Below are 26,901 nucleotides of genomic sequence, written 5' to 3' on the forward strand. Positions count from 1 at the left end.
GTTCCGGAGCGAGGGGGAGGGAAAAAAAAAAAAAAAGAAATCATCAAAGTGGATAAAGATGTGACACTTGCTTAAAATTACTTAAAAGCCTTTATGAAACATTTTGCTCGTGGTGGATTTTCTCGCAGTCCCAGGTTGACAAAGTCAAAAGCCGCCTAATGAAAAGGGACGCATCGCTGATTGCGGCTATATCTGGAAGCCGAGGTGGAAGTGGCATCGATTTAACAATTTAGCAGCACCCTCCTCTGTGTGTTTCCATTAGTCACGGCTGAATACCACCCACTTTCCTCCTTTCATTCCCTCCAAACACACACACTCTCTCTGACACACACACACGCACGAACACACACACACACACACAGACATTCGAAGCAGTGGAGGTATATTCCGCCGCTGCCCGAGCAGGATTTATATCGTCTAAAGTGATCCCAGCGTTGGTTCCACAACAGCGGAGTGCTAATGTAAGGGCACACTCAGAGAAACTTTGCCATGCTACGGAATACACTTTTTATTTTTTGTGACTCAGTGCATGTGCAGGCTATAGTGCAAGTGTACAATACTGTATACTTTCCGTGTGTGTGTGTGTGTGTGTGTGTGTGTGTGTGTGTGTGTGTGTGAGCTGGACCACTTGGCTGCAGGAAGGTGTGAGGCGACAGCTGCTCTCTCTGAGATCGTCCATGAAGTTCGTAAGAGTCTGTAAGTTGTAAGACAGTAAGTCATGAAAATACGATCAAGTTATGCAAAATTAAATCAAACCGACTGTTGAACTGACAACTGCAGGCTGAGATTTCTCCTCATATTCAAAACAATGTAAACAGGGAGACGTTTAGCAACAAGAGGTTGTTGAAATAAAAACAACGAAGAAAGAAAATCAGAGCAAAATGGTTGGAATTGGTCTAAAATTAGGTAAAAGTACTTTACATGACTGATCCCGCATGTTGTGGACATGTGACTTATTGGATCAGAGATACGTTTAGCCTTTAAGCACGTGTCGTGTATGGAGTCAACAAATGCATATTCATGAGACCTTTTGCATTGATAAACGTGTGGAGGTGGCACATCTGACGGCAGAATTAGCAATATGTCACTACGAGGATGGATCGTCGGTGGAGGATGGACTCCTTGACAGGTGTCTGGCCGGATTAGCACTTAGTGGACGGTCAATTGGCGACGTCACAACGACAAAATGTTGACTATTAGTCCAGCAGTCCGACTGTTCCTCTGGCGGACTACAAAGAAGCCGCAGGCCGAACGATTTCAAAGGACTGTCCGCCCGTTCTGCTGTCCATCACCGGGTCGCTCAAAGCCTTCCACGCCTCGGCCGGTTTGGGCGGTAGGAAAGGAGGGCCGTGGAAAACTCCGTCCACCCACTCTCTGAGAGTGGCCACCGGCGATTCCTGTTGCCTGTCTGCCTTGGTGAGGGCCATGTTTGTTAGATAGCCGGGCGAGGAGGAGCCGGTCGACGACAGCATGCAGGGAGGGTACTCTGGCTGCGCGCCGCCGTCCAACGACACGGCCGTGTGAGCGATGGACCAGATCTTGGGCTTGGCGTCCGAGCCGCGCAGCTCCGGGTTCAGGTAGAAGGAGCCGCTCTGGTGCTGCACAGGCGTGAGGTCGGGGCAGTCCGGGGACAGTCTCTCTTTTCCGCCGTGCAGCGGCTCCGGGTTGTGCATCAGACGCCCGTGTCTGCGATCCGCCGCGGAGCTGGCGTCGCTGTCGTCAGGGAGGAACTGTGACTTCCGTTCGCAGTCGGACGCGTCGGACTCCAGCAAGTCAAAATCCTCAAGATCACTCTGGAGGTCGGCGCACGGCTGATCTGCAATATTTAACAATGAGTCTCCAAACAACCGACCAGCAAACGTGCAGCCGCAGGGCGACGCAGGCCTCGCTTACCGGGAACGTCTTTGTCGCTCGTAAGCGGCTTCTCGGCTTCGTCACTGTCATCCTCACACCCTCGGTCATCGGAGCTTTTACATGCCCGCGGCGACCACGTCACCTTGTTCTCTTTTTTCAGTCTCCTGCGCGCATTGGCAAACCATGTGGACACCTGAGGGAGGGAGGAAACACCGGTCAGAGAGGAAGAAACCCAAACAAACTGCATCCAGGAAAAGAAGACGAGCGGAGAGAAAAATCCAGAGACGAACTGAGCTGTAAGAGAAAAGATGGAATCATGCAAACTAACAAGACGAAGCGTCCTAAAAGTAAACTATCTCACACCTGTGTGAGCGTCATCCTGGTGATGATCGCCAGCATGATCTTCTCCCCCTTGGTCGGGTAGGGATTCTTCTGGTGCTCCTGCAGCCAAGCCTTCAGGGTGCTGGTCGTCTCCCGGGTGGCGTTCTTCCGCCGTGACGCACCGTCTGAGCAGGAATACCTGAGCCAGACCCCGACAGTCAAATCAATATTTTACCCGCGCCAAGGAGAAAATTAACATTTCTAATAAAAAAGACCCACAAAGACACACTCTTATCCCACCATAAAAGAGTATGCTATTTATATATTTAAGAGAAGTATTACAACAGGAATTACAATTTGCCACAGACGCCTTGCTTTCGTCAAGAAAAAATTACTCTAAGAGTCTTAAATGAACTCATTTTATACTCTTACCCATATCTGTCATAGGGATATTGTCCAAACGTATATTCATAAGGATAGTAGGCAGGAGTCTGAGAAGTGCCCCCCTGCACGGAAGCAGCTCCATCTTTGGAATCAAGCGGTCCCTGAAATGAGCAAGAATGAACATCAACAACACGTTTCCAGTAAAGAATAAACTTTAGGGCGAAGTAGAGTTTTACTGACACTTATAATTCAGTGTAATTTTAAGCAAACTCTACTCCTTGGCCGCTGTCACTGGAATAATTGTTTGCAGTGTTAACAGTGGAGTGGTGACAGTGAAGCGTGACACTCACTCTTGAGTAGAGGGAGGTGGCGTCGCTGGAGCAGCTGTTGTAATAGCTCTGGCTCTTTGCGTAAGGGCCGCTATAAACCCCGACGCCTCCTCCGGGGGTGAGGTGGTGAGCGGGGGAGCGCAGCGCCGGGTGCGACGGAGGAGTTCCCGGCTCCAAGCAGCCAGCCAAGGAGCCAGAGGTCATCAGAAACTATGGAGAGAGATACCAAACGCACTTAAATCGGCCTGCTAAACGAAGTGTCTCGTAAAGAATCGATGAAAAAAAAAAAAAAAAACAGATAAAAAGTTCCATAAATGAGGAAACTCACTGAGTGAATGAAAAAAATAATAATAATTTGACTTTAAAAATCAAATTTTCTCCTGTCTGTCATGTTTCTCATGTTTATTTGAATCAAAAAAAAATATTTAAAAACGATTAACGAAATTGTAATTCATAGAAAACACACTGCGAAAGAACTTAATTTACACATATTTATAACTATTGAAATTGACAACAGAGAGACTTTTCACAAATTCAGAATAATCTCGTCTCAGACAATAACTTATGGGAGCAAAGCACGTCTGGCGGTACCTGCGGCGTGGTGGAGTAGGAGTATCCCAGCTGGGAGTAAGCCATGGCTCAAACACGATCAAGGAAGCGAAAGCAGGACCGCAGACGCGCGGCGACGTCCAACAGCATCCGTGCCAGATGCTAATCTGTTGCCTCTGACACTAGTTTGGAAACACTTCCCCTGCAAACTCTCCGGCTTTTAACATCTGAATACCGTCTTCCTTCTACTTCATCCGGGCGAGCGCGCGCAGGCTTTTACGCGCCACCTTCATTTTACGCACCACGACGACCTGACTTTAGAAGTAAGTTCTCGGCTCCGGTTGATGTTCTCCTCCTTCCTGCTGCTCCTTCTGTCCGCCGTCCTGTGAGCCACAGCCAGTTTTGTGCGCGGTGATGTGTGTGTGTGTATGTGTGTATGTGCGCGTGTGATCAAATCGCGCGTCTCGCTCCGTGTTGCGCTCTTTGGTTTTTAAGGCGCGTCCATCTGACGTCAGCCCGAAGTCCGTGTGTGTGAGTCCATATGTGTGTGTATGTGTGTGTGCGTGTGTGAGAGAGAGTGAGAGAGAGAGAGAGAAGCCCGGTGTTCATATCAAGATGAGGGAACTCACCTAATTAATTCCCTCACAGTTTTCTTTCAGCTTTTATCCGCGGGAACAGCTCTGCGCTGCGCAATTCCACACAACAGTCCCCAGGCGGAAAGAGAACGTGATCAATTCTGCTTTCCAAATAAACACACAAAACACACAAAACACACACACACATCTACACATACCCACACACACAACCCAGCATGGCCAGAGGGGGGATCAGGGACGTGATGCGTTGACGCCGCATTGACACGAGATGATTGATGACTACAACCTGATATTAGCATAATCGTTTTGCCCTGTAGTTTAGATAACTTGTCACCACGGAGAAATCTCGCTGTCACCCACATATTCATGAGTGGGGAAATTTCAGGTCTCCTCCAAGCAAATTAATCAAAGAATAAACACCCCATGCGTTCCCTTGAGTAAGCACCTTTAGCAGCTGAATGGCTTGTCATGTTTTTAATAACACACTCTTAAGCTGCCCTGATGAAGTGGCAACATTTTTTTCCCTTTCCATCCACCTTCAAGTTTTTCTTTATTTTTATTTTTTGCAAGCAAAGAATAAAAGTCAGACTTAAAGGGACTGTGGAAAATAGTGGCATGATGAACTATCTCAAGGGTTGAATGATAAAATCAAAAGAACACAAGCTGAGAGACTGCATTTATCTTATCTTTGATTTATTGTTACTAAAATGTAAGCATAAATCAAACAGGAAAAAACAAAGTAAGTAAGGATACAGATTCATTGTTCACAGTCATCATTTTCTTAAAAAAAACAAACAAAAAGATTACATCCGTTTCTAATTGTAATAACAAAACAGTGGATTTGAATCCAGCAGCGGTCGGGCGTCTGACGGAGTTGCCAGATGTGACTGACAGTTCTGACAGTTGTTAATATCTGAAGTTCATCCCATGTGTAGCAGCACTAAATACCACATGAACAACGGTCCATGCAGATTGTTTTCAGGCCCTTCGCAGCTTCACCAAGGAGAAGTCAGATGTGAAATGTGAGAAACAAACCAAACACTTCTGAAGTGCACACACTGCATCGCACAGCAGTGAAAAACTTTAAGTGAATCAACCATCATTACGTGAGTCACATTATGCTCATAGAACAACAGAATAGAAAAATATTTATGGCTAAAGCTGAAACCAGGTCGCCTTTTGTTGACCTCATGACCCCATTCAGAGTATTTATAGTTCACAGTCATAATTTCTCTTGATTAACCAAAGATGATGAGGCACAGCAGAGCAGATATTGTCTGACCAAAAAAAACAGGAAGAAAGGGAAAAAGAACTGATGATATGAGCCAGATGACACAGCAAGTTTTCCCTTTTTTGCCACATCATAGCAACTATTTTGTTAAAGTATTTCTGGAAAAACCTGCTCATTGTTTGGAAAACAAACCCACATTTTGAGATTCCTCTGCAGTCCAAGTGCAACTTTGTTTTCTGACATTTAGTTTGCGGATTTGAAGAGCTGGAAGAATGACATGCATAGCAGCCTGTTGTGGCAACACTGATAATGAGAGAGATAGAAAGATAAAGACTGTTGAACATACAGTTCTGTATGTGATCCAGGTTCAGAAGACTGCTGATCTGACTTTGAGCGTCATTTTGAGAGGGAAGGTTTGTGATTTACATATTTCAGGGTTTTCCAAGGTGTATGAGGATGAAGCTCCACCTCACTGAGCCTAAAGAACACTGTTCCCCTGACCCCCCAACTCTTCAGTACTCTCTAATCAGCTCTCGTCTTCCTCTCTGGAGACTTTTATCTGAATTCTGATTGGATTTTTATGTATTTCACAAACTGACCTGTTTTGTTGGAGGTTCCAGCTGAACGTGTAACTTTAGACCAAACTATCATGTTTTTTTCTATTCGGTAATCATTGTGACTGCTGAAGAGAGAAGACCCACAACCCAGAGGTCAATGTATGTCTGGCCGGAGCAGCAGAGAAGAATGTGTAGCGACAGGAGGAGATCACTGAGATGAAGAAGTCACCTACACCCTCTAAATTTAACTTTTAGCTAATTTAAGACCAATTTTTAATACAAATCTGACACTGTGGATGAGAAATGTTAAACGATCAAGAGCAGAGATCAGATTATTATTAACTGACCCAAGCAGGAACTTGAAACGTCTGCTGGTTGGTTCACTGGGCGCTCTCGTAATGACTGGATGGGTTTACTAATGAAAGTGGGAGGACTTCTGTTCAGATGTGTTGATAAATTCAAAATATTTGATAAACAGTAAATGAGAGGATTTATTACCTGATTACAACAGAAAACAAAGGGGAAAAAAATGTCCAAATGAATGTCTTTGAAATCTGGAGAAACAAGATTTCTGGGGAAGCTGATTATTATAATCCGTCGCTTCTTTTTACTTCAATACTTCTTTGGTTGTGACAGTTGTTCATTTGAGCGCTGTAAGTGTGGAGATAATTCGAGATGGAGGCACAAATGAAAAAGACTGATTCCACCAAGAAATGGAGCCCAGAATAAAAACAGAAAAACCCAGCAGACAAAAGAAACCAAACATGAGTGGAGAGCTGCTGGTGAAAGAGGGGAGAAGCTGCAGAGAGGATGGAAAGCCTGGAGAGGGGAAACTCGGAGAAATCGTTAATAGTCAGGGGATCTGAAATGGAGCGAGGGGATGTGCAGGGGTAAAGGACAAAATATTCCCAGTGCACCCAGAGTGAGGCTGGAACAACAGAGCCGCATCACCAGAAAGCATCTCGGGCCCCGGCGGGGGCGGGAGGGGGGGGGCCCGCATCTGTGTACCGACGCTTGATTGACATTCCATTTGTCCCGTGAAAGGTGCTCATATACTGAACACGGACTCACTGTCTCCCCCTCATCTGTGCTCAAAGCTCGGAAATTAAGTTATCTCCCTGCGCCGGCGTTGCGCGTCCTCACACAAAAACATATGTCACTCAGAGGAAATGGCCATTTGTTTAGGCGCTGACATCGAACACGGGCGCGTTGGTTTCGGTACAGTTTTGCTCTGAGGGGGACCGTAAAGCCGAAGGAGACTAGACCAACTTCCAAAGCTTTTGTTGCCTTCTCCTACCCGCAGTGAATGGATAAGAGGCTTGCGTTGCACATTAAGGTGCATGGATTATGTTATTTCCCTCTTTTTGAATATTCAATAGACTACTTATATATTAATATAGGGTCTGTTTATAAATTTATGGCATTCCTCCAGTATATATTTCTTAAGGCTCTGCGCTCGTTAGACCGTGATTATATCTTTCTGATCTTGTTCCCCTCACATCAATCTTTCATTCAAAATGCTTCGCACAAAAAAAAAAAAAAAAAAACAGGAGATAGGAAACACATTGTTACTTCCTCCATGCTGCATGCAGCTGTAATGCAGTAGGTGGGGCGTGGAGTTAATGATAGAAGCATGTTAATGTGCGAGGAGGAGGTGGAGGGCTGAGAGTGTTTGCAAGAGAGGGCCAAACAACTCCAATCACAAGTTCCTTCAATCACAGCGCTGCGCATCTGAACATTTCCTACCTTAAAGTCTGAAATCTATGCAATTTTAATCACTGTTTAACATGTAGATGCTTTTTGAGCCTTCATCTGGCTTTTTAGCTATTTCTCTTTGGGGGAAAAAAAAAAAAACAGAGAGAGAGAGAAAGAGAGAGAGAGAGAGAGAAAAGATCTCAGTGGGTACTGCTGAATTGGAAAGAAAATGCCTCTCACCAAACTGGATTTCATTGTTTGGGAGCCAGAGTGGATATGGAATAATCCCATATGTAGCCGGGTTTACAAAGTAAATAAACCGAATTTACGTCGGGGAAACAGCCAGCCCGGCTGTGTCGGCCAACTGAATCCACATGGCTTTCTGTTAAACATTCCTTTAATCGCAACACAAAACAGAAATATAGATAAAAACACGATGGGGGTTACGCTGCATTCATGTCGAATCAGCAGAGCAACGAAAGGCAGAATTATTCCAACTTTGGTCGTGTGTTTCACATTTAAAGAGCCGTGTAGTTTGTTTTGAATAAACAGTGTCGGAAAATCAGACGTCAGTGACAACGCCTGCTCTCCATTATTTCAGGAAAATAAGTATTAAAATGGTCAAAGTGAAGCTTTTGTAAGATCTGTGGCGCCCTCTGGAGGCTCTTTTGGTTATGACAGAAGCAACGAAGAGAGGAATCATTGAGAGGATCTTATCAGAAAAGGTGGACTGAGGTCAGGATTTTTATTTAGGGGAGGAGAGCGATCACAAAGCGAACTGTTGAGTGCAAATGTGTGTTTATATTATTAGTTTTGTTTTGTTTTGTTTTTCATGCCTGTCTGCGGTGGTGCATGAAATTAAGCCTTGATCTTGAGTGTGGAGGGTCCAAAGTTTGAATCCCATCCGACCCAACAAAGATATCAGGTGAATAAACATCAAGTTCAAGTTGCAATGACTTGTTGTTTTGGAGCAACTGAATGTGGATCATTTGTGTCTGATCACAACTTGTAGCATCCAGTGACATAATTGACAATATTGCAAATATTTTACCCATTTTTAACACAATAATGTAACAAAGTATTTAAAAAAATATTTACAATAGAGAGAGAGAGAGAGAGAGAGAGAGAGAGAGAGAGAGCTTCATAGTATAATATGTATCCTCAATGAATGAATATAGCTACTATCTCCCCATTATGCCTATTTATAATTAGAAAAACAGCACAAATCCTGCAGCAGAAGTTTAACTTTCCAAGACATGCCGTCCTACTTGTGTATTATTTTTGAAATGATGTTGTAATGCTACTTCAGTAATTTATTAACTCAATACTCTATTGATAAGTTTTTAAATTATTGGTCTTTGTTACATTTAAAAAAGGATAAACGTGTTCCCTTATTGGTGATTTCCACCTTTTTGATCTATTCCATACCTAATGTTCTCAGTTTATTGTAATTAAATAATGTATTCAAAACTATAATATGTAGTTCCTCCTTCTCTAGCTCAGTTTTTATTAAGTTCCTGGTTCATATAAAGCATTGCCCACAGTGTTTATTCAGCAGTTACATACATTTAGGTAAGCTTTAAGCTTTGAATAAAAGCTGATTTCAGATTAAACACTCACCAGGTGTTAATCGCCAATTAAGATGAATTAGATGTCAGAACTGGTTTTAATGAGTATTTTTTGTATTTACTGACACAAAAGTTATTGGCATTGCCTTTATGGGTCAACCTCTGACAATGAGAAGAACAATAAATAAATTTACAGCTAAAACAGAAATCTTGAAGTGAATGTAGACAAGCTAGTTTGAACTAAATGAACCAATAAGAGGCCAACACGAGGCAGCTTCCTCACGTCTTGTCAAAGAGTGTGGCCAATAAATGGATCATGAGGAGGAAAGTAGCCGTTCCTCTCCCACCATAAGACTACAGAGGTCGCCTCTTGTTAAGCACGGCGGCAGTGACCGAGTACAAGTGCAAACCAGGCTCGATCTGATCCACAAACAAGGCTGCCAACACCAAGCGGCCTGTCTGAGCACCATCTCTGCTCGTCCCCACCTTCCAGGAGCCTCCTGGAAGATCTGGAGCTGCTGAGTGGGGGGCTATAAATGCCCCGGCCTTCCTCATCAATGATGTAAGACGCAGCGAACAAGAGACAAGCTAACCCTCTTAGCCGCCGCGTGGCAGGAGTGTGTGTGTGTGTGTGTGTGTGTGTGTGTGAGAGAGAGAGAGGCAGACGCAGGCAGAGAGGGAGACAGGTTCAGGCTACAGGCAGCTCTTAAGAGTGTGTACAGTTTGCGTTGAGCCCTGGGAGGCCAGCCGTATTCCTCCCCATCACTTCCACTTCATTACTCCAGGAGCGGACATACATTATTCAGCTCCGCAAGCCTCGGTCCGCCGGGACCGATAGAGCCTTTAACAAACACTTTAACCCTCCTCAACTCACCCATTGATCCCATCAGGTTTATTTATCTACTGTCTCTCTTCATTTCCGCTCATGTAGATTTCCTCTCTGCTCACATGAACCCAAGACTTTGACTCATCGGACCAATATTTTGCAGTTTGTCCTGATTAAATCTTTATATTTTGTCCCAGCTGCATTGACTTCATCATTATCTGATGACTCCATAGACCACACTGTCATCTGCGTAGAAATTATTAACCACAGTGGTCGGGTTCCCCTTCTGCCTTTCTTAAGGATTATCCTCTACTGACCTATAAAATCACAAACTCCATCTTTATGACAAACTTTAACGATTTTGAATGAAAAAAAAAAAAACTGACTTTATGTTTGAGGTCAGAACAAATTGTTCTGAAACTCCAATGACCCTAATTATTATTATTCCATTTTTCCAAGCTATATTTACTTCAGATGCATTTGAAAACGTTTCATCCATTTTTTACACCACTTTAAGATCACCTTTGTTATTTTTACCATTTTAAACATGTTATTGATGAATATGAATTAATATATCTTGGGAAAAAGAATGTTTCAAAAGAGGGAGGACATCAAAATAAATAAAATTACTTATTCAAATTATTTTTAAAATTCCAAAATCATTTTGTCATTTGACAGTGAAGCAGACTGATCATGTTAACCTGGATGAAAAATGCTGCATAGATAATGATGCATTGATTAAACCTGCTAGTTTAGTCAATTTTTAATGCAAATCTTTATATATTGAGAATTAAGGAGGTAGTTTTTTTATGTAGAAGCATAAAGGGACCCATGTCTGTGTTTCCTATTTGAACCCACAGACCAGGGAACACCATGAAAGCAGGGTATCTGAGTGTCTGATTCACTTCAACAGCTGCAGCCTCTGCTTGGACCTCAGGTGCCATCCTCTGGTGCTTCAGAGAACTGCAACTCGTGCTTCTCCTGGTGTGTGTGTGTGTGTGTGTGTGTGTGTGTGTGTGTGTGTGTGTGTGTGTGTGTGTGTGTGTGTGTGTGTGTGTGTGTGTGGTGGTGTTTGCCTGAGGGTGCAGAAGGCTCAGCTTGCTCTGGTTATTGACCAGGGTGAAAAGGTCGCCCGCAGTTTTGAGACAACACACAGGGTCCACTTGTCTGCGCCGTGTAACTGCAGATTTCGTGTTACACGTCTGAGCGGACCTCCCAGGACTTTTGACCACCAGCAGCTGCACAAACTGCACTATTGGTTTCAATATAAATGCATGTTATTCCCTCACATCATACCCAACATATGGCCTTTGTTAGAGTGTGTAAATATCTTTCGCGTTCTTTTACAGACTGTTGACCCAAACCAAAGAGAAACAAAAGATGTTAACTATCCCATCAATCTTCATTCTCCACTAATCATCTAATAGTTTCCCAGTCAACGCCGCTGAGCGTCTGATCCCTTCCTTCCACGTCTGGAGAGGCCTGCAGCTCCCGTGAGCCTCCCCGCTGTCTGATCATGTGTCTTCAAACGCCGCTTCGCTGAGTATTAATCCTCACCAAATGTTCCTGCTATGTAGTCGACGGAGAAGTTGTATGTGATAGCGGAGGATTGAGAGCTCCTTTCTGCGGCGCTGACGCTCCCCGGAGAGCGGCGGAGCCGTAATTTCCTCAGATTGCCCCTGTGGGAACGAGGCTGCTGGTTTTCTGTGTCCACTCCAATCACATCACTAATGGAGAGGCGGGTAAGCATCTGTGACAGTGGGAAACCAGATCTCTACTCCCCCAGTGTGTGTGTGTGTGTGTGTGTGTGTGTGTGTGTGTGTGTGTGTGTGTGTGTGTGTGTGTGTGTGTGTGTCCACTGCAGATAAACAGTTGGCAGGTTTCCCCTTTCCCCGTGCGTGTGCATGAACACGCACACTCTGACACGCACGCACACACACACACACACACGAGGGGGAAACACAAGCTGGATGGGGTTAATACACTCCATTAAGCTCTATTACCCTAAATGACTTGGGCAAATGAATGAGGACTCCCATTAATCTGTGTGTGTGTGTGTGTGTGTGTGTGTGTGTGTGTGTGTGTGTGTGTGTGTGTGTGTGTGCGTCTCATGTGTAATTAAACTGTGAAGATATGTGACCCATGAGTCATCTATCATTATCCACAGAGTGAAAGACAGCAGAAGGTTTTTTTTTTTTTTGCACCTCGGTGACAGTTTCCCTCCAGCACCATCCTCCGTCCACCAGACCAGTTCAACCGTTCTCTAATGCAGGAACACTGCAAGTGTATTGTCAATACGGTGGCGTACAATTCAGAAAGCAAAAATGTATATAGGATATATCATTTATTCATCGTCTGTTTTTCTTTCTCCTTTGAGCTCTTATTAGCAGGTCAGGAATAATCCTAAACTGTATTTGCATAAATATCAAAAATGTATGGATTTATAATTTCCTGTTTGCGTGTTTAGACCTCACTACACCGAGTCCTACAGACCCTGTTCTAAAACTCTTCTAAAATTTGTCTCATGAGGTTACTAGTACAGGTTAAATTCACATATTTGCAACCTCAATTAGTTCTTACATTGTTAAAAAGAAGAAGAGATTCAAACCCATCTTCTCTCGTTGTTATCTGATGTTAATTACATGGAATATTTCACAATATGAGCATTTTGAGTTGATAGTCACTACATGACGTGACACATCCAGATTTTTTTCATCCAGGATATTCTCAAAACGTATAGATTTTGTTGTATATTCTCAGTATAAGAATAAGGAAATCTGCTTTCTCATGTTATGGCAGAACTCCTGAGTCACTCTGGTTTTCAACATTTGCTTTGTTGCGCATGATCTATCCAAATAAAATGGATCTGCAAATGATAACACCATGTTTCTGTGTACATTTCATGCTTGGTCCCAAACTTTTAACTAATCCGACACCATTTTGAACAACCATGCTCTCTCTTATTATCATGAGAATGACATTGTAGGTTCGACAGTTTAGACTTAAGAGTCAATGTCAAGCTTGAAAACCACAAATGAGGTTATTGATCGCTGAAAAAAGTCAAACTAAAGGCTACTTGTCGTTCGGTGGCTGCATAAACCCCACCGCCAGATTCTGAAGTGCACACATTTCCCACATATTCCACAAGCGGAGGCCCAAATTATCGAAATCACAGAGATGGCGCATTGATTCACTTTGTGCGGCGTCCCCGCCCCGCCGTAAATACAGCCGAGCGTCTCAATGGAGGCCGAACAAAGACGCAGCGAGCCCTCGGCCCCCTCGCCGCTCTCGCAGCGGTGCGCTCGGCTAAGTTGCCCCGCTGTAACAAACCGGTGGATAAACATTGTTTCAAAATGGCTGAAAGGAGGCAGCGATGCGAGCGCTGCGCCGCGACCCCTCCCTCCGTCCTAATCTGCTTCCTCCCTCAGATTATTGCCCTGAATGGGCCGACGGGAGAAAGGACGCATCACTCCCACCCTTTCATAGTGTTTGTTGTGTGTATTTCCCCTGTATATTAAATTTGTCTGCTTAAAAAAAAAAAAAGAGGCAGTGACAGTGTTTGCTGTTTGCCGGCAGCTGCAGCAGGACAATCAAGCGGCGGCTCTGTAAACTGGGTATTGTGGCGCTTGTTGAATTACCCATGAGTTTTGATACTTTGCTTTTGTGCAAACGCTTAATTCCGCTAATCCCCTACGGAGGAACAGTGAATGGCGTAAATTCCCTATGATATCTCATCTCGGCTAAACATTTGCTCACTTACGTATACATTGGGTACAGAAAATTATTCTTTTGACGACATTACAACAGATTTAACCCGGCGCCCCGCTTATCCCCCCGGACGACACGCATTAGCTTCGCCGCGCTGCCAGGCGCATTTTTCCCCCCCCAAACGCACACGTGGATCAAACGTGACGCTTTCCCAAGTGCGCCTGGCGCAAATCCATTCAGGATTCGAGAAATATTAACTGCCGTGTTCATTATTTCTCCTCCGGAGACTTGAGAAATGTGTTGGTGGCTTTTTTTTCCCGAGGTCAAGCTCCCTGAAGCCTTATTTGGCAATCAAACAGTGCCCGTCCCTAACCCTCTTTCTTTCCGCACACACACCTCTGTTGCCCCCTTGGACCCTTTTCTCCTGCCTCATCGTCCCCCCCCCCCCGGCCCTGCCCCTCTCAGTCCGGCTGGCCCTCCCAGCGGGGGCTATAGAGTCCTAACTTGTCTACATTTACCCCCTGCGTTGGCCGTCGAGCGGAGGGTCCCCTCCTTTAGTGCCCGGCCTTTCTCCCCGAGTCAGATCGCGCTCTCTGTTTTCGCGACCTCTGACCCCCAGGCCATGGCAACAGTGGCAGGAATGTCAGGAGTGATTGGCAGGATAAAGAGCGGAGCCCCCTCTCTCCCGCACAAGCGGATTTGAGGCACTTTGAGCCGCCAACAATGGCGGATTTGGGCTTGATTGGATCACTGATGAGCTGATGACTGTCAAAAGAGCACGTCGTCTTTACATAAGCCTGATTATCTCTGCGTGGCGGAGGAGCGCGGGGGTGGGGGGGTAAAGCGGGGGGGGGGGGTGTGGATGCGCACACGAGGCCCAGGGCTACGGGGCTCGAAACCTCTCTCATCCGTTTTAACAAATCCATTCAGGGGCCCTCACACGTGGCCACAATCACAGGAGGATGGCTGATAGGGTGGAGGGGTACGGGGGGGGGGGGGGGTGACACACGGAGGCCACAATTGTTCGATCCCTGACCGTCCCATCGAGACGACAGAAAGAAAACGAGAGGAGGATACGCGCGGGGAGCGAGACGCTGACAGAAAAGAGCAGTGGGACAGGCGAATCACAGCCAAATCCTCCCATAATCTGCCTCTTTAATAGGGATTAGAACTCACCAAAGAGCCTATATCAGAATACCAAAGCACCAATGAAGGCTGTGCTTCACACTGAGAGTTTGAGGGGGCCGATATGAATCGAGAAAACTCCACCTGGCTCCTGCATTTGAAAAGTTTCCGTTCCGTTTTGGCAGCGCGGCGGCACAAAAAACCAGCGAGCCTCAACTTGACACTCTGAAGAAGTTTTTCGAGGCGACGGCAGCCAGGAAACACTAATCATATTTTGGATCTGCTCACTTTTTCCGCTCCTTTCATAACGGAAAACATGTTTTTGTTTTCGGGGACACACAGTTTAACGGATAAAACGGCTCATTTGATGCCATTTTCGGCTCCATCATGCTAAGCTCGCGCAATTTTCCAACTTTTGAAAGAATAACATATTGTTTGGGTACTTGGAAGAACAGTTAGCTGGGTCTGGCTGGGACGGAGTGTAGAAAAAGTGTGTGTGTGTGTGTGTGTGTGTGTGAGAGAGAGAGAGAGAGAGAGAGAGAGAGAGAGAGAGAGAGAGAGAGAGAGAGAGAGAGAGGCTGATAGTCTCCTCCGCAGTGCTGATGGCAGTCTGTCAGAGTTGGCAGGCGAAGTGAAAATGGCCTCAAGTGTCTGGCTGGCTTCCACGCTGCTCTCACATCAATGACAGCTCTCACAGCATCATCTCTCCCTCTCCCTCTCATTTGCTCTCTTTAGACTCAAATTTGCTCTTTCCATCTCTTGTTTTCTCCGCTCTTTCCCTCCCTGTCAATGCAGATGGAGGGATGAATAATACAGGCTTTTTCTTTCTCTTTTATTTTTTTTTTGAATGAAGCTGACGCACCTGAAAAGACGTCAACTCTCTTTTCACAGCATCATTATGAGGCCACTGTTAACTGTCTGTTACCATACCTTGCAAACTGGAGCTGGACTGTCCAAACGCAGCAATATCTGCCAAAAAAAACACCCCCAAAGCTCATCAATTAACACTCTGTTTTGTTAGTTTAACATATACAAAACCTAAATAAAAAAAATGCCACGTGTTGTCTTTTCATACTAGTTTATCTCATCCAGCTTTCAACATTAAAGCACCGTTTTTTCCAAAAAAAAAGAGAACAGTTAAATAACTCCTTTGTGATTGCCCTCAGGGAAACGGGTGACTTCAGTACGTCGGCTTCAAAATGTGACTCACTCTGCATTAATGTAGTGATAAAACCGCGCTTATGTGAGGTTTCCTCTGTTGATCACACGAGAAATCACACACTAATCCTCTATATTTAAAAATCTGCCATTAGATTGACACCAGGAGCCGTGAAGTGAGGGGATGTGGGGCTTTAGAAATGTGCCATGGTGACTGGACGACTGTTTAATCTCTACTTACCTCACTTTATTTTCCCAGACAAGCTCCACTGTACCCAGGCAGCAGCGCCCTGAAAAAAACCACACAGAGTTTAACAGGTGAATTAATGCAACTGTTGAGGTCAAGTCTAAAATATAGTGATGCTATATTCTAGCAAGCGTGAAAAATCAACTGAAATATGACTAGAGATATTTGAAACTAAAGTGTAGTTTGTGGCATTGGGTTTGAATTTCAGGTTTTTTTGGAAGCTGTGATTATCCACAGAAGCACGACTGAATTTACAGTGACGCCAGTAAACGAACCCTGACTGATGTTTCAGTTCATTTCGGATGTGTCCGTACACGTCTTCTCCTCCGCCTTCCTTTTTAAACAGACAATTGTTCCTGGAATATATCATTTACGGAAACTGTAATTTCACGCTGTGTAATAATGACGAAGGCTGCTTGGATGTTTGTTTACACAGTAATGATGCACCGTAGAGCCACATCAAGCCTCGCGGTGACATCCAGTGCTCTGCAGGAATGTTTGCTCAGTATCATGAAGTTTCTGCTGCTGGACGAATTGATCGTTTTATATGTTATGGTGCTAAATCACTGTTGTCACATAAATATCGTGTATACGTGTAAATCGTTGCTTTTTTTTCTCCTCTATAAATTTTTAACAAAATAACATAACTAATGGTGTGATCCACCAATCAGTGTGGAGTTTTCGTGTTCTCCCTGTTCTTTAAACAGGTTTCCACATACAATCCATAAACAGGAGTTTGAGGTGAATTTGTGACTCAGCGCTGGTTGGATTGTGAGTGTGTGTGGCTGTGTGTGAACCTAGTTGACTCAGATCTGCACCAGGTGGATCGACGGGTTGATGCTTATAAAATCAACCTAAAAAAGTTTTCAGATTATGCTGGAACTTAACAAATAGTTGTAATTTAAATAGCCTGTAGGCATTTAAAACTGGGAAGTCTTGATCTTGCTGCATCCGAGAGGCGAGTCCTCTGGTTCGGCTCTGTCCTACTTCTTCTAAGAGTCAGATGGCAGCATTGAGTCACATCTCCAGGCCCATAAATCTGGTGCTTCTTTTGTTTTTTTGAGTGCACAATACACTCCTCAAACCACCATCAATCTGTGCAGCGTGTGAAGCTGTTCGTCTGCCCGTTCTAATCCTCATCTGCAGCGTCACATCCCAGTTTAGCAGAAGACCTCGGAGCAAACAGCCACACTTAGCAACTGTTGATATGAAGCTATTTGGTGGCAGAAAGCTGCCACGAAAATACACATTTACAGATACGTGTGTTGCAGTTCCTCTCAGGACCCAACTGACCTGAAATCCAACATGCATTATAGTTTCCTCTCAGTGTCCAAGTGTTTCAGTGCTCTGCTCTGTGTGTGCACGTTTTCGTTTGTATCTCATTCAGGTGCTTCTCGGAGCCTCTCCAGAGGCCAGAGGAGCTCCAGGCTTGTGAAGCTTTGAGAAACACTCACCATTAGCAGCCTTAAGACCCCCCACCATCCCCTCTCTTTCTCTCTCTCAAGCCCCCCTCCTGTCTCTTTGGGCCTGTGAACGTCAAAGATTCGAGGATGCCACACAGTGACACACACACACACAACCACACACAACCACACACACACACTCGCTTCCCTCCACCACCCCCTGAGCTGCCGACCCCATACTGGCTGCTGGCCTTTCCTGCCGTCTGATCCATATTTCAGAGGCGGCAGCGGTGGCACCGAGGGGGTATAATCCAACATTAAAGCCAGGAGGCCCGGGCTGAAAGCACAGGCGCAGGTTCACAAGGTCCTGGAAATCTTCAATTTCAATTTCCGCAGCGTTTGCGATGGCTTCCAAGGAGCTGGCGCGAGGACACCAGTGTTGGCGAGAGAGCAGATTTCATTCTGAGGGCTAAAGTTTTTTTTTTTTTTTTTTTCTTGATTGAAAAGAAAAAGCTGACACTGCAGCAGGGTTTAGCTGGCTGAGGACAAACTGGACGGAAGGGTCAGTTAGAAAATAATATTATGTGCATTCATATAAATACATTATGACCCTTAATGTGCGTAAAGCTTTGTAACTAATCCAGAAAGTTAAACTACAATTTAAAGTAATGAATTGTAAATATTTAAATATAAAAAAGGGAAAAAAACTACATGAAGAATTAACTGTTTCCCCTTTGCCTCAGTGTGTTTAATTCATCTTCGTTGCACCTTTTGCTTTCCTGATTTCCTCCAACTCTTCATAATAAAATACTACAGGTTTGGGAAAAGTCTTCAGTAATAAATGACTATAATGACATTTATTTAGTTCCCAAAAAATATATTCTTTAAAGACAAATTCATATCCTGTATTTACAATTGTCAAAGTTTCCATTCACAACAGAAGAGAGGGGGGGAAAGAACAAAACCAGGAGACAAAATAAGAAGAATACAAGCAAATCTGTGACCAAAACAAAAAAAAAACAAAAAACAAAACAAACATCCATCTCTTTTTGCATGTAGAAGCTAAACAGTAATACTATAACCAGGTGGTCCAGTCACAAAAAATAGCCTTCTTTAAACTGTTCTCCGTTAAATAAAATTATTCCTTTTCTCTTTTCCTTTTGTTCCATCTTTTCATAATGTTGTGGTCAGAGCGCGCTGTGATGCTGTGCCATGGTGAGGTCTGAGGAGAGACAAGAAAACACTGGTCAGAGGCAGGAATTATGTGAAATGCTGTGTGTATTCATATGGGAACTTTCCATTTTAATTCTAAAGCAGTAACATCTTAACTGCTTCATATTATGCCTTGGTGCAAACATGTTTCAAAACCAAAAGTCATTTTAATATTTTTTTTCTAGCCTTTTTTTTGTAAGGGGGGGGGGGGGGGGGGGGGGGGGAGGGAAAAAAACAACAACGTTAAACACTATTTATGCAAATTAAGAATCACTTTAGGTAAATTGTTTCATGTCCCTTCACGCTCCAGCTCTTGCCTGATGCTGCCATCAGCGCTTTCTTTGACATACATTAGCCCCATTCACTGAGGGTGGGCGTGAATAAACTGCGGCAGATTATTTAAATGACAGAGGTGGCGATAGCTCATTGTTGGATGGGGGGCTGAGGAGGGATGGTGGGGGGGTAATGCTGCCTGACGAGGCGTTAAAGTGGAGAGACTCAAATCACATGATTTATGTGCCTGGCTCTGCCTCCCTGCCCAGTCAGGTGTAGCAGTGTTTACCTCCCCGCCTTAAGGTTCATTTAGCGGGAGACGTGTGGGGAGAAGCTGATAGTGTCAGAATGTCCAAATTGATTTCAGACGCATGAGGTTACCTGTCAGTGATCAGCTGAAACGGAGACTTCAGGGAGCCGGGCCTGTGGTCCCTCTCCTCATCTGAAGATAAGGCCAGATGAATAACAAATTAAATTCACATATTCACTTTTTCTAATTAAACTGGTTGCAAGAGGAAAATTCCAATCGGGGGAAAAATAAAAAAATAAAAATAGGAGCGGACACTGAACTGAAGTCCGTACCATCTCTTTTTGGGCTGAAGCTTCCTGTTGACTCTACGTCGCTGTCATCCTCCGTCCCAGAAGTCCCCGTTCCGGCCGCCGCCGCGGGCCGTGCGTCGCGGCGCGCGGCCGGCACCGCGCCGTGGAGCGGCAGGTGTCCGGCCGGCGCCCCTCCCAGCAGCGACCTCATGTTCAAAAGAGAGTTGGCGTTCAGAAAAGCCGCGTTGGCCCAGTTATGCAGCTTCCCAATCTGGCACGTGTATATTCCATGACCCGGGAGCAAGGCCGGGTGTCCGGCGGAGGCCAGAGCCGCGTGGTGCGCGTGGGCCGCGGGGGAAGATTTGTGGGAGCTGTCGGGGGCCGTGGCGGTCTCCGCCAAAGACCAGATTTTGGGTTTGCTTTGCGGCGGTCTCTGGCAATCCTGTCTGCCGGGAGAAAGGTCCACTCCGAGCTTCCCTCCGGGGGATTTATTGAGAGAAACGCCCGCCTCCACTCCTCTCAGGCCCTCCAGCGTCCTGCTGCTCTCCGAGCGCACCGGCTCCGAGGCCTGCTCCGCGGCCGACAGGCCCGCCTCCCCCTCGCCTTTCCCGGAGCCCTGCTGCTCCTCGGGCCTCTCGATGTCGACCGTTTCTAAATCGATCTCCTCCTCTTCGTCTTCCTCGTCGCTGCCGTTCTTGCCGTGTTCGTCCTCGTTGTCGCTGCTGAAGATGCGGCCGTCTCTGTCCTCCGCGCTGCGGCCCCAGGTCACCTTATTCTCCTTCTTCAGGCGTCTGCGGGCATTTGCGAACCATGTCGATACCTAAAAATCACAATTTGTTTCACACATTAATATGCTTAGATTTAGATCGCAAATCATTTTAGGAAAATGGAAAAATGCGCAAAAGCTACTGAGTGCGTCTCCACGCAATATTTATAAGATCAAGATAAGAATTTAGGATAAATACATTTTCTCTGAAAGTTTGGCTTTTGTGATCATCACAAGAAGCAGCTCGACTGTACACTCTAAAACATAATAATTATTCTTACTTAAATTACATTTGTGCACTTTACTCATATCTTAGAAACCTGTTGATTCAACTCAATCAATATAAGTAAGGAACCAATTTAGCCTGAAAAAAGTTTACAACTAAATTCATGTGTGTAAGCTGGACTGGAAACTTTTTGTCACGGTGAATAAACACTGCATTCAGGACTGCACATGCGCAGCAAAGCCGAGCGGGAGGTCACTGCAGCTTGTCTCTGGTGTTGGAGGACGCTGAATTTCTCTACGTCTCAAGGTGAGTTATTCAAGTTCACTATACATCTCTTGTGCCATCCACGACATTATTATTGACATTATTTTGGCAGACCAGTTTTTCATGTTAAAATAAATGAATTGACAGACTAGCTAACTAGCTAGCTAAAATCAGCCAAAGCTAAGCAGGTCTAGCTAATATTAACAAGCTGTGTCATGGCTATACTTTTTAGCCTTTTCTATTTACATCTATGATAAGACTAGGATTGGTTTCAGTTTGATATGAACGCTCAGTTCATGCATCACTTTGGCGTGTCTGTAACCAAACCGTCCCAAACAAAGCCTGCCGACGTGCATGTAGCCTCTCAGTCGGCCATGTGGGGGCAGCACTCGCACCAAGTGGAGTAGCGTCAAAAATAATGAAACAAAAGAAGAAGACTTAAACCGGAGTGTCCGTGTGTCGTGTGTGAGCACGTCTACAGTAGGCAAATAACATTTAAGATGCATGCAGGGACATTAATGGGGAGGAGTAAGGTGAGCACCACTCGAACCAACACCAGCACATGTAGCCAGCACCGAGTGACAGTCCGGTCGAATATCCCTTCAGCAGTGCGCCCACACCGGCTGTTCCGTACGCTAATACATTCACTCTTGAAAGTTTTGATATCTCTCTAACCAGTGGGGTAGTGTACGTGATATGCAGGCAGCCCATGTGCATGTAAACATGCATGTGCACTGTTTGTGAGCACCAGTATTTAAAAATCAGGAGTCAGCTTAATGAAAAGTCAACATCCTGCAGCAGTCCAGCTCTGTGCCACTGTTTATACTCACTCTTACGTTCTTTCTAAATTATAAATATAAATTAATCCTCAGGTATTCTGCATCACTTATTTGCCAAGAATTATACAATCTACTGGTGCAGCGATTCTCAACCTGTGGTCTGAGGCCCAAAAGTGCCATTTTTAGTGAATGTGTATAAAGCAGGAGTAGGGGGGTGGGAGGGGTGCTCAGAGTATACCCACTGGAATAAACCAGACTACACCACAGTTTCCAACCCATGATAAAATCGAGCTCCAGTGTGGGGGACTGTTTCTGGTTTCACAGTGTCCACCAGTGACACTCCAAATGTTGCATGCTGCACCCCACTATGTGACAAGAAATGAACTTGAATGTGCAACTTGTAGAACCTCTCTAAATTAGAAAATAATATAATTAAACATTGGTATTTCATATAAATGAGTTTTTTTTCCTTCCTTTTGAAAATCTCTCAACAGATCCTGGAAAATGGCATAATGAAAAGGTCTGTGAATCGCCTGATGAACTGCACCTTCTCATTGCGATGTAAAGAAATCATGGAAGAGCAGCCATCTGTAGAAAAGAGCTGGCCAGCGTTCCAACATCTTCTTTACAAACAACAGGTAAATATTTAAGTGACTCAGAAAAATACAAATATGCCTGCCCCATGTAGGTTTTTTAATGTTGGAGTTCTCTTTGCACTTGTCTTTAAAATGTTTGTGTTCTGTTTCATCCTCAAAGATTTTTGCTGAGTTCACCAGAGTAGAAAGATTTCTGTGAATCTTTGGATCGTCGCACACCCCGCTCCCTTGAAATCTTCAGGTCCAAAAAGGGGCTTGTTGGCAAGCAACTCTCAGAGATTCTTGCCCAGGTTGAGCAGAGGGTGAGTATTTTGCAATATCTTTTTTTTTTTTTTTTTTTTTTTGATTAGTTGAACACATGCTCACACACACCACCATAGGCCCTCATTTTAACTCACTCACTCATTCAGTCACTCACTCACTTGCTGACTGTCTCACTCACACTGGGCTCTCTACTGTACATCTGTACATTTGTACTTTTTGTATTCCTATGCCCCTTGTATTTTTTGCTGCTCTGTGTATATTATTTATTGCTATTTTGATTTTATTTTCTGTTATACACACACACTAATGTAGGCCCTCTTTTTAATTTCGTAACCCATTAATCTACAGAGACACTCATGCACAGTCAAAGAAACATTCTGCTTTTTTAAAACTTTGTTACCTATTGGCAGATCACTGATGTCGCTGCCATGAGGACAGCCGTGTTCCGATGCCTCCCAATTTTCCTCAAGGATGATAGAAGTGACTTCTACGCTGTCTGTTTCGTAAGTATTGTAAAAGTTTATGCTTATACTATATGTGCAATTGGAAGCCAGGATTTCTGTGTAAATTTGTTCTTACTTTTCTGATTGGCCACAGGACTGTGATGCCATGGAAGACTTCACTCAGGTTCCTGGGTATTTGTTTTGACATGCTGTAATTGTTGAATCCTGTAAAACAGTGTTTTTACCATAATATACAATGGCTTTTATTTGCTTTGGTAAAAAAAATAAAGTATCGTTCCTTGTGTACTAACTATCCTTTGTTGGGCTTACTTGATTTATTTAAGGCAATCGGTTTCCTAGATTCTACTAAGTAAATAGTGCTGTTCATGTAAGTCAGAATAACTTGGTGTAGCTGAGTTGATTTTACTTGATATTTATAAGTTAAGATAACTTTCTTAATTCAAGTTACAATAATTTAATAGAATTAAGTACATACAACAAGGTTCTGAGTACACAGAACAAGTGAATATAAAGTAAATGTAATCTAAGACTATTAGTTATATTTACTTAATTTTTTTGAGGCAATCGGTTTCCACAATTTTTTTAAGTAATGCCAACTTGTTAGAGTTTAGAGTGTAACAAATGGTGTAATTAAAACAGATTATATGTGAATCAAATAATAAATCAGAATCATTTATGACCCTTTTGGGGAAATAGTGAAACACAAAAGGAGTGTGTGAGCAGGAAATATTGCACCCGACATTTCCACATTGTAGGGGCCCAAAATGAGTCGCAAAGGGATTTTTTTTTCTTTTATTCTAATCTTTATTTTAGAACCTTCTCCCTGCAGTGACTTTGCGCGCTGCCCACCTGTGTGAGCGTCATCCTCGTGATGATCGCCAGCATGATCTTCTCTCCTTTGGTGGGGTAGGGGTTCTTCTGGTGCTCCTGCAGCCAGGCCTTCAGGGTGCTGGTGGTCTCCCTGGTGGCCGTCTTGGCCCTGGACGGGTCCCCGTACGGGTACTGGCCGTACGGGTAGAAGCCCTGCGCGGTGTGGACGGGCAGGGACGCAGGGTGGGAGCCCGGGCTGTCTTTCAGCTCGTACTGGGAGCCCTGGACAGGTCAAGGAGGACAGAGATGGCAACTTGTTGAGCGACTGACTGAACCTGCAAGTTGTTTCCCTCTCTCTAAGTTTAAAAATAAAAAAAATTAAAAAACGAGGGAAAATGAAGAGGCTACTGAATTTTTACGCATCTTTTCCTTTTTTAAAAAGTTTGGGTTTATAAATACGACACCGTATGGACAAGATATTTATTGGAGAATTAGAAAAAAAACACTCCATTTTAAAAAAGAAACACTCAGTCTCAACTGCATTTTAACACTTGTTTAATCTATCATTTTTGCTTTAAACGTGGCTTTTCTTTACATTATTCATTTTTCATAAATAAATAATACATTTGTGACAGAAATTAATTGAAAAAAACATTCACACAGTTTAAATAAACCGAATTGTTGATTCAGATTAATATATGATTTAAACTGATTAAAACTACGAACTTAAAATCCCCCAAACATTATTGTTTATTAATCCTCTACAATCAGCACTATTTCCAGCGTTTTTGTTATTTATAATTAGAAAATATGAAGCAAGAAAATAAAAATCTGGCAGTGGATTTAAATCTTCTCCACGCGGTGTTAACTGTCACTAGATGGGCTCACATTTCTCCTGGACTCCTCACGGAAAGTACCGGAGGCGGAGCCGGGCCGTGACCACCTGTCTGGAGGGAGCGTGAACTCTCACCATCTGGGAGATGAGCGCGAGGTCCGTGGCTCCGCTGTACGGCAGGAAGGCACTGTAGTTGTGAGCAGCCCACGGGTTCCCGTACATCCCCAGCATGGAGCCGACGGCCGCGGCGGTGGCGGAGGAGCTCACGCCGCCCTCCGCGCCTCCCTCCCGGGCAGAGGCGGGCCGCTCGCCGCCGCCGCCGCCGCCGCCGTACACCTCGTGGGAGGCGCTGAGGAACTGGGGGTACCCCAGCTGAGGGAAAGACATGTCCGGAGCCCACGCGCGCGCAGGTACAATCCCCCCCAAAAGTCAGAGCAAGGAGAAGAAGAAGCAAAAAAAAAAATAATAAAAAGAGATAAAGTAGGAATCCCCCAAAAAAAGAAGAAGAAAAAGATGAAGGAGGGGCTGGCTGGGTTTTTTTTTCTTTTTCTTTTTTTTAAAAAAAGCAGAAGATACCCCTTTCTGGAAAGTGTCAAGCCTCCTTCCACTTCCTCGTCGCAGCCGCAGTTCGGCACTTGGAGCGGAGTGATGCGCGCGCCTGGCCGCGGGAGCTCGTGGATGTGGAGCTGACGGACTGATTGGCAGCCTACTTAAGCGCCAGGCTCCTCCTATGCCCGGGGCAGGCGATTAGTGCATTGGTTAGCCCGGGTCGTGTGTGTTTCTGCGCGGGCGCGCGCGCGCGTGGTGTTGATGTGTGTGATTTAATTTCAACAGTCTTTACTGTGTCTACAGAAAAAAAAAAAAAAGAAAAAAAAAAGGAAGCGTGTGTATGTGTGTGTGCGCGCGCGTCCTTGTATGGTATGGATGACGTTATTTAACTCGCTCTGTGTGCGCGCGCATAAAATCCCCTCATGGGAGATTATATTATTGCTTCATAGTAATAATAATAATAATAATAATAATAATAATAATAATAATAATAATAATAATTTATCCTTTGAACCAGGTTTTATCAGGAGTGTCAATAGGAGTCAGAAGAGCCTTTTTTCCTCCTTTAGAGGGAAAATAAAGGAGGCAGGAGGTAAAGACAGAGATCCAGGAGATAAGAGATGGCAGCAGAGATATGGAGCCACACAGGAGCTGTGGAGTGGAAAATGACAGATGTGCCCTGAGAAGAATAGAATACTGTACTCCTTATGGCCCCCCTATCACTTCATGATGTTTTAGAGAGGAGTGGGAGGGTTAAAGTTTCTGTGACATGCAAGATATCAGCTCATATTTTCATGTGGGGAACCTGTATTTTTTTTAAAGGCTCTTAACATATGGGGGACGCAAACTGATGTTTCCTCAACTATCAAAAAGCCGCAGCTCTCTTCCTTCAATCTGCCGCTTTTGAACACACACACACACACACACACACACACACACACACACACACACACACACACACACACACACATACACCGCCGTCTCACACACTCCTGTCACACACACTCGGGTAGCGCTAATGAGGTTGAGCACCCTGCACCCCTGCTCAGCGGCCCTGTGGCCCTCCTGGGCTTCCTCTGAGGTTAGCTGTGTAATTACTCCATCCCCATAAATACAGATTCATCATTTCACACTCCGAGCCCCTGATGAGCTTGGCTGAGCTGAGAGAGAGAGAGAGAGAGAGAGAGGAGGAGGAGAGAATGGGGGAGGGGGGGGGGTCTAATGATTTAATTACAGTGCTTAAAGCCCACTCTAGCTAAGTGATGGTCCTCTCTGTCTGTATCCCCCCGTTCTCTTCCCTCCTCGGCGCTGGCACCTAAAGGGCTTTACTCATGAATCTCAAAGCTGTTTTCCTAAACACATATTATGACGAGCCCCGCCGCCGCCGCCGCCGCCACTGCTGCTGCTGCATGTGTGTGAGAAACACACACACACACAGAGAGAGAGAGAGAGAGAGGATGCTTAATCTCCATGGCATTTTAAATGGCATTCATGGAGAGCGGCTCTATCCTCATTGCCAAGGTAAATGGAGCCAGGGGACTCTCCATTTCAGCCCGATAAAAGAGCAATGTTAAAGACCCTCACCATTTCCCCCTCTCTCTCCCTCTCTCTCTCTCCCTCCCTCACTCGCTCGCTCACTCCATTCCTCTCTCTCACTTGCGCTCTCCCTCCCTCTGTCTCGTTTCTCACTTAAAATTAATGTTTTTCTCATGACAGGGGAGGGAAACGAGACATATCCACCATCTAATAGGATAATATAGCCTCATTCACCA

The 26,901-nt window shown here is 44.7% G+C and overlaps 2 protein-coding genes across 2 annotated transcripts; both read right to left on the reverse strand.

Moving 5' to 3' along the window:
* Positions 1-606: 606 nt before the first annotated feature.
* Positions 607-3,798, reverse strand: irx4b (iroquois homeobox 4b). The gene is made up of 6 exons (XM_030120820.1): positions 3,480-3,798; positions 2,910-3,098; positions 2,608-2,720; positions 2,218-2,374; positions 1,894-2,047; positions 607-1,816 (listed from the first exon to the last, which is right to left on the reverse strand). The coding sequence occupies exons 1-6, from the start codon at positions 3,522-3,524 to the stop codon at positions 1,230-1,232; spliced, it is 1,245 nt and encodes a 414-aa protein (XP_029976680.1). The 5' UTR covers positions 3,525-3,798; the 3' UTR covers positions 607-1,229.
* Positions 3,799-18,333: 14,535 nt separating this feature from the next.
* irx1b (iroquois homeobox 1b) lies at positions 18,334-25,022 on the reverse strand. The gene is made up of 5 exons (XM_030120564.1): positions 24,716-25,022; positions 23,785-24,027; positions 19,619-20,396; positions 19,418-19,478; positions 18,334-18,773 (listed from the first exon to the last, which is right to left on the reverse strand). The coding sequence occupies exons 1-5, from the start codon at positions 24,965-24,967 to the stop codon at positions 18,725-18,727; spliced, it is 1,383 nt and encodes a 460-aa protein (XP_029976424.1). The 5' UTR covers positions 24,968-25,022; the 3' UTR covers positions 18,334-18,724.
* Between the last annotated feature and the right edge of the window lie 1,879 nt (positions 25,023-26,901).

This window comes from Salarias fasciatus, chromosome 22 (assembly GCF_902148845.1).
Source record: "Salarias fasciatus chromosome 22, fSalaFa1.1, whole genome shotgun sequence".
NCBI classification, from domain to species: Eukaryota; Metazoa; Chordata; class Actinopteri; order Blenniiformes; family Blenniidae; genus Salarias; species Salarias fasciatus.